Below are 12,688 nucleotides of genomic sequence, written 5' to 3'. Positions count from 1 at the left end.
TTTTTTTGTGAAATGACCCATTGTCTAGTTTACCTGTTGGCACAGATGCAGCATTCAATGCATCAGAAGCTTCTTGTTTACATATCGTGTCTTCTGATATGCAAGCACAGGATTCTTTTCCTACTGATTCACAGCAGAGCAAACAAGCCACAGAGGATGGCCAAGCACTACCATTGCTGAAATGTTACAGTCCCAAAGGTTGGCCACCTTCTCAGAAATGTATTCCCAATCTCTTAGTGTGAAGATACTTTGTGCACTGCAACAGCTTCTCTCTTCTGAATGATGTGATTCTCCTTCACATGCTTAACAAACACACAAGAATGTTAATCCCCAGGCGTTAAGCCTTCCACATAGAGGTCATTGGGGAACAGTTTGCACTAAGCAGCTGGGGTGCCAAAATTGTACGTGGCTTGACATAAGCAAATAGAACTTGTGACAGCGCAATGTCACATTTGCGTGGACAATCAGGCCACTGCACGGCAGGAATTTTTCTCCTGTCCACATTCTGATATTCCATGGCAACCCTGCTGGCCCTTTTTGGCAAGCAAGTTCGTGGATTATCATTGATGCCCACAGCAAGTACCTCTTTCTTATTGCAATGCATTTGATGAATGCCATCAGCACTATCAAGGCACTCAATTCTGAATTTTTTCTCGAAAGCTTGTCAAAAATAATTGCTTCTGACAATGGATAATCTTTTCCTTCCACAGAATTTGCACAATTTTGCACACAAAATGGAGTATAGCATGTCAGCACAGCACCAATCTCAGTACAGTCTAAAGGTGAGGCCAAACGTTTCACTCGAGCATTCAGGACACCAATGTCAAAACTTTGGGCTTTGCATTCACATGAAGATGCCTTACTGCTGTTTCTGAGTTCATATCATGTTTTCCCTACTCCTGACATTTTGCCGGCAAAACATTAGAATGGGAGACACCATTGGACCTTGCTGCATTTGTCATCCTAATCACTTTGCTCCAGCTTCAGACTTTACCATGAAGTTTCATCTTAATGTCAAGAGTTCAATATCCTTCTCATCTCATGCAGTAAGTCTCCCCTGACCTGCAGTTCGGGTGACTTTTTCAAGATCTACCCCTTTTCCTAGACCTCTCCAGTCCTTTACCTTCACCCCTCTTCCTACCCCTTCACCCTTTCTGGCTGAAGAACTAGCCACTGGCTCCAAAAGCTTGCCTAAGTATAATCTTATTATGTGTGTCTCCTGCCACCACATTGTGAGTAGATTTTTTAACTATCCTATTACATTATACTGTCAAAAATTGATTGTTTTCATTGTTACATCATGCAAGTGGATAGATCTAGCCACCAGACTGCAGCTGAGTAACACACACATAAAAAAGGTTTTTTTATATAGGCAAGCTTTCTTAGCCAATGGCTCCTTCTTTTGGCAGAAGGGTTGAAAGGGAAGGAAGAGGAGTGAAGGAAAAGGATCAGAGAGTTTTGGGAAAAGGGGTAGAGTTAAGAAAAAACACCCAGAACCACAGTTCAGGGAAGACTTACTTGACAGGACAAGAATGAAAGACTTCAGTATCAGAGTTCAATATCAAGTGTACAACAAGCCATTTTTATGGGAATCTGGCACTATTCTCAGATCAACTGGCAGAAAGCAATATACTATTCACAGCACGATTGCAAGCCTCAGCACCACCAAAATTAGCTACAGCTCCGTAAATTCAGTGATACTGCCATAGGTCAAACTGTTTCAGATTTCTTCATTGCACGACGTCTGGCCGCCGTGATGGAGCCACATCCATCTGCTGTAATGAAGCCTCCTGCACACATTATCGAGTGGGTGCCTATACCTGCATCCATCTCACTAATAGAAGTCTCCGCCTGTCCACCTGTGATGCCATTGCAGCCAAATCGTACACTGCCTCTCCCATGGACATCAATGACATCACCCTCACATAGTCGCCAGCACACACTGCAGCACCCTCCACGCTCCTACCTATGCTGTTGGATGCACCCTGCACCTGGTTTCCAGGAGCAATTTCCCTGGTTCTCGCAATATGCAATATCGGATCGCAGGTTGGTTTGCTCTGCCCATAGCCAAGTAACCAGCCTCATTACTTTCCACGGCACAGACCTCCACCCCGTATTTTCCAAGTTGGTAGGAGAGGGGTGTGGTATCAGCCACTATCAGGTCAGTTGCACTTTCAAATACATGCACCATCAGCTATACTGCCACGTTTACTACAGACACCACTGAGGCATGAGGGCTCTGCCACAAATGATTACGTCACTACCAATGAGATGCAAACACCCCCTCTCCAGAGCTACAGCAGCTGGTGTGCTTAAATTCAAAAATTCATATTCTGAGCCCATTTTGTGTGTGTGTGAATAACATTTACACTTTCACAGTGGCCAGGGCTCAAAGTCTTCTGAATGGACATTACACTGAAGCATGACAGATTTATGAATCTTTCGTATCTGTATACATTTCTACATACAAATCTACTATTAGCAACTGATGATGCGTCTACAGCAACAAAGTTATGTATTATTTTTAGTATTTGATATGAGATGTAGAATAAATTAATCTCTGGATTCTATGCTCATGAACAGCATATGTTCCTCAGTCCTGTATCCAGTAAAGAACCACACAGCATGCAAAGAAAGTTATAACAATCATCAAATCATAAATAAACATGCTAAAGTAAAAAAATAGTGAAAATTAACAAATACATAATACATTAACAAAAAATGCCATTTCATATGAAGCAATTGATATTTGGACCAATATTTTATCTTTTTCCCTCTAATGTGTGCAAAATACTGTGTCTTTGACATATATTCGCAAATTAGTTTTTCTGGCAAAGAATCGGGCTCAAATTGTTGTCTTGAAATTGTGTTGAAAAGATTATCTCATGAAGCCACCAACATCACCTTCCAGCCATTTACGCCACATCAGGGAAATAGGTCACCATATTATTCATTACATTCTGGTATGTTTGCTTTCATCTCTACATGGGATGAAGAATAACAAATAAAGGCTGTATAATTTCTTTGCAGACTGGAAGATTACTGCCTTGAGATAAGAGTGAAATGGCACTGAAAAGTACTGCAGAAATAATGAAAGGCAACAGTATAGTAAAAGTAGTACAATGAGCTTGGGACTGAAACCGTATTCATTACCCCATTAAAAGTAAATAACATAGGTGAACAGCTCACAGGTGTCAATATTCTGGACAATACAATACAAGTACAGAAGAACGTATTACATCACCTGCGAGATGTATGTATGTAGGTAGGTAGGTAGGTAGGACAGAGATGCTTTAAGAATTACTTCTGAAATCCTACAGTTTGTATTAGTTTTGCAAGATATAAGGATTTTTTTATGTGATTAAAAAGTGAATGTTCAAAACATGTTTGCCTAAGAAACTTCACTTAATCGTTATTGTTTCTCAAATCTGTGTAGAGTCAGACTTAAAATTGTGATAATGAAATAAATTTATGTACAAAAAGTAAAGAGACTCTCTCCATCTGAAAAGATTTCAGCAGGTCAAACAGCATAACTGACTGCTGTGTCATCCTCAGCCAACAGGTGTCATAGGATGTGGAGGAGGGGCATGTGGTCAGCACACCACTCTCCTGGCCATTATCAGTTTTCATGAGCCCAGCCGCCACTTCTCAATCAAGTAGCTCCTCAATTGGCTGCTTGCCAATAGCGCTCAGCAGGCTTGGACGATAGCCCATCCAAGTGTTAGCCAAGCCAACAGCAGTTAACTTTGATGGTCTGACATGAACCAGTGTTAACATGGCATCAAGGTCTTTGGCAGACAGTGAATTAAGCATATGAAATTTGTTGTGACCTGGATTAATTGAATCAGCTGTAAGCCATATGATACCACAATAGACCAGATATCCAATAAACCAATGACAATTCTCTGGCATACTGATCCACTAAATTAATTTAAAATGATAAAAGTGATGCTAGTGGGAAACCATGAGACCCAATATATAGAAAGAACATGTGAATCTTCTTTGAGATAATATGGCTTTCATGGCAAGAAGTCTTAGTGTTACTTGGAACTTGACTTTTACACAAACGGAAAGAATGGAAATAACAAAGCAAGTATGTGTTCATAAACAAAAATTCATGCTAGAAAATTTGTAATTATATTGCTACCCAATGAATGAACAATCTATAATTGGAAATAGTTCTGAAGCAGGAGCCAAATCCTTATGACAAACAGTAAAAGCAAATGCATACTCCTTTGAAGTATCTTAAAAACAGATAGCAAGACTTAAAAAATAATCCATTTTTCCTGGCAGTAAATCAGACAGAGTACAATTGTACTAGGTTACTCAGTCTCTATATTACTTTTATAGATTTCCATTTTCTCCTGTGTCCCCCCCCCCCCCTCCTTCTTCCAAGAAAGAGGAACAATCACTCTAATGGCACAAGATTCAATACAATCCTCCTCCTGTTTCTATGATCTCTATTCTAGTCAATACTTTCTTGATATCTGGAAACTATGCGTCCTCATTCTCAGTCTTATATTGTGTCCCTTTCCAAATTATTTTTCACATGTAATTTCTATGTTATTAAATAACACTAACCATTTTATTACAAATATTTACCTGTCTGATGTTGTGCAACAGAGGTGTGGCATGGAAAATAGCTTTCGCTTGAGGCCATGTTCCATCAATCACGATTAGATCATATGGAGACTTTCTCTCAGAGACAGAAGGCAACCGGAAGATTTCAACAGCATCCTTGGAGGGATACAAAAGCAGTGCATCTGGTGACTTCAATATCTCTTCCAGACCAATGTGCCTGAAACAGTACAAACCAATGCATTCAGAAATAAACAAACAACAGGACATTTTCTAAGCATAATAGCCTAAAAGTTCAGTGAGAAGATTATGTCCCCATTATGCCGATCAACAAAAAAGTTATCAGCTCAGCAACCAATTTTTGTCATCATATTCATTTCTCTATCATTGCTTCAATAAAATTCTGTTAATACCTACACATCAACAACAACCTTTCCCAGATTTCCCTCTCCCACAACTACCTCACAGACCTCATTCACAAACAAATTCCCTTGGTAATATCGTCCCCCCACAGTTTGAACAATACAAGTATCACTTAAAAAGATGCGGGAGCAACCCTTTGAGGACAACTCACTCAAGCCAGGCCTCTCCCCCTGATATCCTACTCAGGCCACCCATTGTCCTTTGTCACTTAACCTCTGTAACACCTAACAATAAGTCAAACAATATGACATTCTCAAACCATCATCCTTACCCAGACAATTATTTGTGCTTACAATTTGCCCACATGCCAACTACTCCTGGTCCACTACTAGTAAATCCACGATAACATAAGCAAAGCAACTTGCAAAACCACACATGATGTTTATCATGTAACCCCCCCCTCCCTCAAAAAATGGTTCAAATGGCTCTGAGCACTATGGGACTTAACATCAATGGTCATCAGTCCCCTAGAACTTAGAACTAGTCAAACCTAACTAACCTAAGGACATCACACAACACCCAAGTCATCACGAGGCAGAGAAAATCCCTGACCCCGCCGGGAATCGAACCCGGGCGCGGGAAGCGAGAACGCTACCGCACGACAACAAGCTGCGGACCCCCCCCCCCCTCCCTCCCTCGCCCAGTGTTTTATACAGGAGTAATCGCCACTTAAGTGGTTGGACACATAAATGGGCACTCACCATTTCCTCATTGCTTTTATCCCCCCACCCCATGTGTCCATGTCCTTAATTGCATTGTTCATTTCTCTTCCTCTTAATCCAATTCTGCCTCTAAATCTGTCCATCTCTGGACTGAACCTGGCATAGTGCTTACGAATCAACTATCTTTGAATATCCTGACCCACCACCTCCCCTTCCAATTTTTGTTTCCCATCTTTCTCTTAACAGAGGAATTCCTCTCATTCTCATCACCCCATATTTGTTATGATGTCATATACTTCTCCATTAGCTTCAGTGCTCAGTATATTGCAAATCTTTGCTACAGTTTTCTGTTTTCTCCTCTTCTTTCTCCACCTCCTCCTCCTACAATATCCATTTGTACTTCATAAGGCAACTTGCATCTGCTTTTTTCTATTTATTACTTAAGTTTTGGCCCACTTACATTATGTCCCTAAAAGTCACCTTAATTAAAACAGAATAATAAATTTGTAACCATATTCTGTATGTTTAATTAATTTCTCATGTCTTCTGTGTTAATGAAGAATGTATCGAACATACAAAAAAGGGGGAGGCCATGTTGAGCAGTGCTACAAGTGAACTACATATAGCTAATCTATTCCAGTATTTCATAGAGTACATTGTTGATACATCACATATGTTATAAACATTAGGCCTATTGTGAAGTCGGCATAAGAAACTGATCATTACAAGAAGTAATTTGTGCACAAACCATTAACTGTGTGAGTGTCCTCTCTGCTACACCGAAGTAAACTTTTCTGACCACAACAGTAAAAGTTGACTCAGGATGCATTGAAACTCAATGTAAAGCTTCATACTATACATATCATCAATAATGACTACTTGTGAATCCTAAAGTGGAAAACTTCCCAGAGGGATAAAAATTTAGAAAACCATTTGTACAAAATGCAATATCATACAAACAGAAATGAAAGAGATTACTGCAACTGAAGAACATGGAATGTTACCTGTACACCTTAATGTACCACCATATTTCAAATACAACACTTTTTGTTACAACTTGTTCTCTTTCTAAACATGTGTATCCTATTAAATGTTGTTTTATTTCCAAGAATGTTTAACTTTTTTATATTTTTGGCTTGCTCGGACAACACATTCGAAAATTCCAAATATTTATAACTTCTTGCCGTAAGGAATCTTAACATTGTCATCCACATATTATCAGGTTTGTTCATATAGGTATCTGTGCTGTTATGTATCTAAAAACAAAGAAGATGTGACTTACCAAACGAAAGCGCTGGCAGGTCGATAGACACACAAACAAACACAAACATACACACGAAATTCAAGCTTTCGCAACAAACTGTTGCCTCATCAGGAAAGAGGGAAGGAGAGGGAAAGACGAAAGGATGTGGGTTTTAAGGGAGAGGGTAAGGAGTCATTCCAATCCCGGGAGCGGAAAGACTTACCTCAGGGGGAAAAAAGGACGGGTATACACTCGCGCGCGCACACACACACACACACACACATATCCATCCACATATATATCTGTGTGTGTGTGTGTGTGTGTGTGTGTGTGTGCGCGCGCGCGCATACCCATCCTAAGGTAAGTCTTTCCGCTCCCGGGATTGGAATGACTCCTTACCCTCTCCCTTAAAACCCACATCCTTTCGTCTTTCCCTCTCCTTCCCTCTTTCCTGATGAGGCAACAGTTTGTTGCGAAAGCTTGAATTTTGTGTGTATGATTGTGTTTGTTTGTGTGTCTATCGACCTGCCAGCGCTTTCGTTTGGTAAGTCACATCATCTTTGTTTTTAGATATATTTTTGCCACGTGGAATGTTTCCCTCTATTATATTAATGTCTGTGTTGTTAGTGAGAGGAAACCACTATCATGAAGGGTGCCACTGTTACACCTTTCTTTGTGACTCTAGCACTTACTTCGTTGTTTGATGAGCACAGAACAGCTCCCCTACCTCATTACCAAATTATGTCCTAAACTCAATAGAAAATATCATCTGTGAGAGTAGCCACTTGATGCTCAAAGTTCTTTCCTACACCGAGACAGGGTAGTGGAATGAAACTGTGTAATGTGGACCCCATGAGGTATGCAGTAACTTACTGTACACACAGACAAACTGTAGCTTATGGGAGATGTGACTGACATTATATGGGAATACTCCCCAAGAGTAACAATGCATAGTAGCTGTGATGCCTAACATGGGGACAACTAAACATATCAATAACAGTTATCAGCTTCATCCCTTGAAGTAATGATGTTGGGGCCTGTGACTTCATATGTGCAAAAAAGGAAAATGACAGAAAACCGACTTTTTCTGAAAGAAGGCTGTGGTAACAGACTAATCTGTTCCATGCTAGCCAGACGTAGAGGTTTGCTTGAAAGGCGAGTGTGGTTGTACATTGGTGTAGCGGTATTGAAAGCTTCAGTTAATCCCCTAAGATGCAGTCACTATTAGTAGAGTACCACTACTATACCTTTAACTAGTTTTAAAATAGACCTAAATGTAATGTGCTCAAGTAAAATGGGGACAGCTTTTCAGAGATGCATTCTACTTACTGCATAATTATAACATACATTAACCATGAAAACAGCTTATATTCTGTGATCATTTTCAAATACTGATGATTATTTCTGAACAAGACTCCAAACCACTGACCCCTTGAGATTAGTGGGGTGTTGCTGATCCCAAATGGCCCACATACACTATTGAGGGTTGTGTAATTCTAAGTTACCAGGTTATTTCTGGCCCAAAAAATGGTATGACAATACATGGCAAAGCCCTGCATACCTAACAACCCTCAACTAAGGTTTAACAGATGCCACAACTGTCCACTAATAACATTCTTCTAATTGCATAGCACATCTTGAAGTCCTGAATTTTTGCCACCCATGCAGTTAAACCAATATCGTATTCACCATGATACAGTGTCCCACTAACAGCGGTCATTGGGACACACTCAGAGCTGGTGGCACTAACCACTCTGCTGTTAGGAGCCCTAGGACTAAAAAAGTTATACTTAAGTCAAAACCAGACAAGTTCCCTGAGCTGGCACAACCCAGGAGGATTATATGGCTTTCTTAATTCCATGGACATGGCACACAATACCCCCCACCCCCAGAAACATTACTTGATAGCACTGTGTGTATGTTGGGTCAAATATAGAGAATGTCGTGCGGGCTGACAGAAGATGGGTACTTTGGACTGAAGCAGGAGTGGCATAGGAATTTTTAAAACCAGAAAACTCTTCAAAATTCTAGCTGAATAAAAAGTATACAACAAAACAAGGACTATCGTAGAGCAAACCTTGACCAACACGACCTCCCTAGTAAAGTTCTGTGGGGAACTATCAGAGCCCTTTGAAATTCAAGCAGGTGTCCAACAGGGCAATGGCTTCTCACCTCTCCTTTTCAATCTAGTGTTAGATAAGGTAATAAAAGAATAGGAAATGTCACAACAGAGGATAACCTTAGGAAACCTACGGATTAAATGCCTGGCTTTTGCAGACGATTTTGCGATCGTCACGAAAGGTATAAACAAAACAAAAGAAGGTGTTGAAAAACTACACAACATTGCTTCCAAAACTGGACTACAGATCTCTTATGAAAAAGACACAGTTTATGATCAAAAAGAAACTCTCATCTCTGAACACAAAATACGGCACGATTTACAAAACGGCAAACTTCAAATACCTTGGTGAAACACTACAAATGAACGGACATAACAGAGACTCAAACGAAGAAATAAAAACTAAACTGGACAAGGCATACAAAATAATGCGGAATCATTACAACAATAGGTCTTTCTCACAAAAAGCCAAATTACGCCACCATGACACGGTGGTGCTCCCCAAAGCACTGTATGCAGCAGAGACCACAATGATCCTACGGCATACACATATCAGACAACTAAAAAAAGTAGAACAGAAAATACTTAGGAAAATATTTGGCACAACTAACAACAATGGAATATGAATCAAGAAACCTACAGATGAACTACACAAACATACGGAGACAGTCACAGAAAAGATTAGAAAACACAGATTACAATTCTATGGGCACCTATACAGAATGCCATCACACAGACTGATCAAACGGGTCTTTGACTGGGTAACCACTAGAAACAACAAATGCATGGTAGAGGTAAAAAAACTACCTGAACCAACTCAACATCACACCAGACACAAATGACAGAATAAAATTCACAATCATCATTAAGAAAAGTAAACTACATGAGATACGGTGTGACAAACGAACAGGCGTAAAATGGACCAAAGAACGCAAACAAGCTCACAGCCGAAGATGAAAGAAATATGTGCAACCAAAAAGGCAACCAAGATGAAGCCGAAGACACGAAGCCGACACGAAGCATGGACAGAGGACCAGAAACAGAAACACAGTGAGGGAATAAGGGAAGTTTGGGCAGCAAGGAAGGCAGCAAAAGGAATTGGCCATGTAGTTTCGTCCAACTGCACTCTTTACGGAACCCTGTCAGGCTGATCACACAGAAACACTATTCAATTGTGTTGGTTGTAAGATAGGTACAGCCACAAAAATGGCAGTTAATGAGAGGACAGTCACTGTAGTTCGAATAGAAAAATATCTAATGTATGCTGATAAGACAAACATTATGACCACTGCCTACCGTGATGTTGGATATTGCCTGGTGGTGTTGTAGGCACGTGATATGGTAACAAAAGTATATAAGCAGAGCAGAAACGGATGGGGGATCACCCTAGCAAAGATTTGTGCTCAAATAGGGAAAACCACTGAGGTAAGCAACTTTGAAGAAGGGCAGATTGTTGTTATTATACAGAGCCTGTGAATGAGTATCCTGAAAACGGCAAAGCTAGTCGAATGTTCACATGCAATTGTCATGAATATCCGTGGAAAGAGGTAGGACAGCGAAACTGGCACTAGGTGCTAAGTGATTGAACATACATGACTCTTGACAGGACGTGGGGTTCAGAGACTTGTCTGCTATATGAAGTAGAACAGATGGTAATCTGTGGTATCTCTGCCCAAAGAGCACAATGCTGACGCACCCAGAAGTGTTTCTGAGCACACTATTCATTGTACATTGTTGAACATAGAATTCCACAGAAGACCATCCCTACCTGTTCACATGTTGAACCAATACCTTTGTTAATTGCAATTGCAGTGGGCGCAACACCATTAGGATTTGACCGTCGATCAACGGAAATGTGTCAACTCTTCAAGTGAATCACATTTCTGCTAGACTAAGTCACTGGTCATCTCCACAAAGGCCATCACTGAGGTGAACGGTGGTTCAAAATGTGCAGCCCACCACAGAGACAGGCTGGTAGGAGCAGTATTATGCTAAAAGAGACATTCTGCTGTGCTTGTATGTGACCTGCGGCAGTAATCTAAGACATGCTGACAGCTGCGAACCACCGGCATCCCTTCATGCTCGATGTCCCCCCAAACAGCGATGCCATCTTTCAGCAATATAACTGTCCATGTCACTGAACAAAAACCATACTACAATAGTTTGAGGAGCATTAAAGTGAACTCACATTGATGTCTCAACAACCAAATTTGCCGACGTAAATCCTATGGAATCCATCTAGGTCGCTATTGGGTGCCATCACCCATATACGCAAATCAGTGGCCCATTATTTATGCGAAATACATGACCTGTGCATAGACATCTAATGACACATACCTCCACAAACCTACCAACAAACTGCCAGATCCCGAATACATGCAATCAGTGCTTTATTTCGTTCCAAAGACAGACAGATAAGCAGTTAAGCAGGTGGTCATACTGTTTTGGCCCTTCAGTGTATTTATCAAAATGTAGACTATAACTAATGTTCAATTTCATTAAGCAATTGTTCTACAACTAAAACTAATAAGAAAAGTGCACAATGTACATGCCACCAAATAACAATCCATATCAATCAGGATATTTATAGGCTACACTGTTTTCAAAGAACATCCTTGTGGAAATTAGAACTTGCATGAACATAAATGTTAAAGCCTAAAATACATAGTTTGTAAATATGAAGTTCATAACTGAAAGAGAAAGAACCAAAACATATACATGGATTTAAAAGAATAAACCTTTAATAGGCCTATTTGTAAATCAGTTTCCAACTAAGAATGTACTATACAGTCAAGCTCCAATATATTCCTATTGTATATGTATAACACTGCCTCTGTCACTGAAATCTGTCAATCACAAAGTTATTATCTTCAAGTTACAAATTTCATAAAATGTTTAGGTACAAGGTTCTTACTGTGGCCAAATCTTACCTACTATTTCAAAAAACCTTGGCACAAAAAAAACCTAATTTAATTAAGAACTGGTAGCAGTCTTACAGATAGCTTAGCAAAAATCAAACAATGGAAAATTAAGGATGGAATGTAACAATATTGTGAAAACAGCCTAAGCAACATTAAGCTGTCTGTTGGGTCTTTACAATAAGGGCAAGCAGTCTATAGGGTTGATATCAACTAGCATCACGCTATAAACAAACATTAACCACGTAAAATCTTACCTGTTGGACATAAACTATGCATTACTTAATACCTGCAAATTGTTCCTGAGAGAGGGCCAGGGTGTCAGCAAAATTTATAACCATCATGGCAGTCCCAATGCTTCAAATTTGCAGAAAATGCTGAATAATGCAACTACAATTATCAATTACGTTACAACCACTCAGAAAAGTAGATACATGGTAATCGATCCTCATGCACAAGAACTCCAGCATCACCACCAACCAAAAATGCTACTGCGTTTTGACTCCTGTAGCGTCCGCCGTTTATGTGCCTACCAGTTACTGAGACGAGAGGAAAGCCTACAAAACAGTTAGCAGAAAGGCTACAGACATACACAGCACGCTACTTCTTCCAAGAACGACAGAGTTCTTACAAGGGAACCTCCCCATCGCACCCCCTCAGATTTAGTTATAAGTTGGAACAGTGGATAGGCCTTGAAAAACTGAACACAGATCAGTCGAGAAAACAGGAAGAAGCTGTGTGGAAC

The 12,688-nt window shown here is 40.2% G+C and overlaps 1 protein-coding gene across 3 annotated transcripts in view; it reads right to left on the bottom strand.

The window, feature by feature from the left end:
- The window catches only part of LOC126199046 (tRNA-uridine aminocarboxypropyltransferase 2), a 41,004-nt gene that overhangs the window by 26,940 nt on the left and 1,376 nt on the right, over positions 1-12,688 (bottom strand). For all 3 annotated transcript variants that reach the window (XM_049935752.1, XM_049935753.1, XM_049935754.1), the window contains one exon: positions 4,603-4,798. In XM_049935752.1, coding sequence (XP_049791709.1) covers positions 4,603-4,798 — 196 coding nt within the window. The remainder of the gene's footprint in view (positions 1-4,602; positions 4,799-12,688) is intronic.

Source organism: Schistocerca nitens, chromosome 8 (assembly GCF_023898315.1).
Source record: "Schistocerca nitens isolate TAMUIC-IGC-003100 chromosome 8, iqSchNite1.1, whole genome shotgun sequence".
Taxonomy (NCBI): Eukaryota; Metazoa; Arthropoda; class Insecta; order Orthoptera; family Acrididae; genus Schistocerca; species Schistocerca nitens.
The sequence above is the reverse complement of the archived record's forward strand: the minus strand, read 5'-3'. Positions and strand labels throughout refer to the sequence as shown.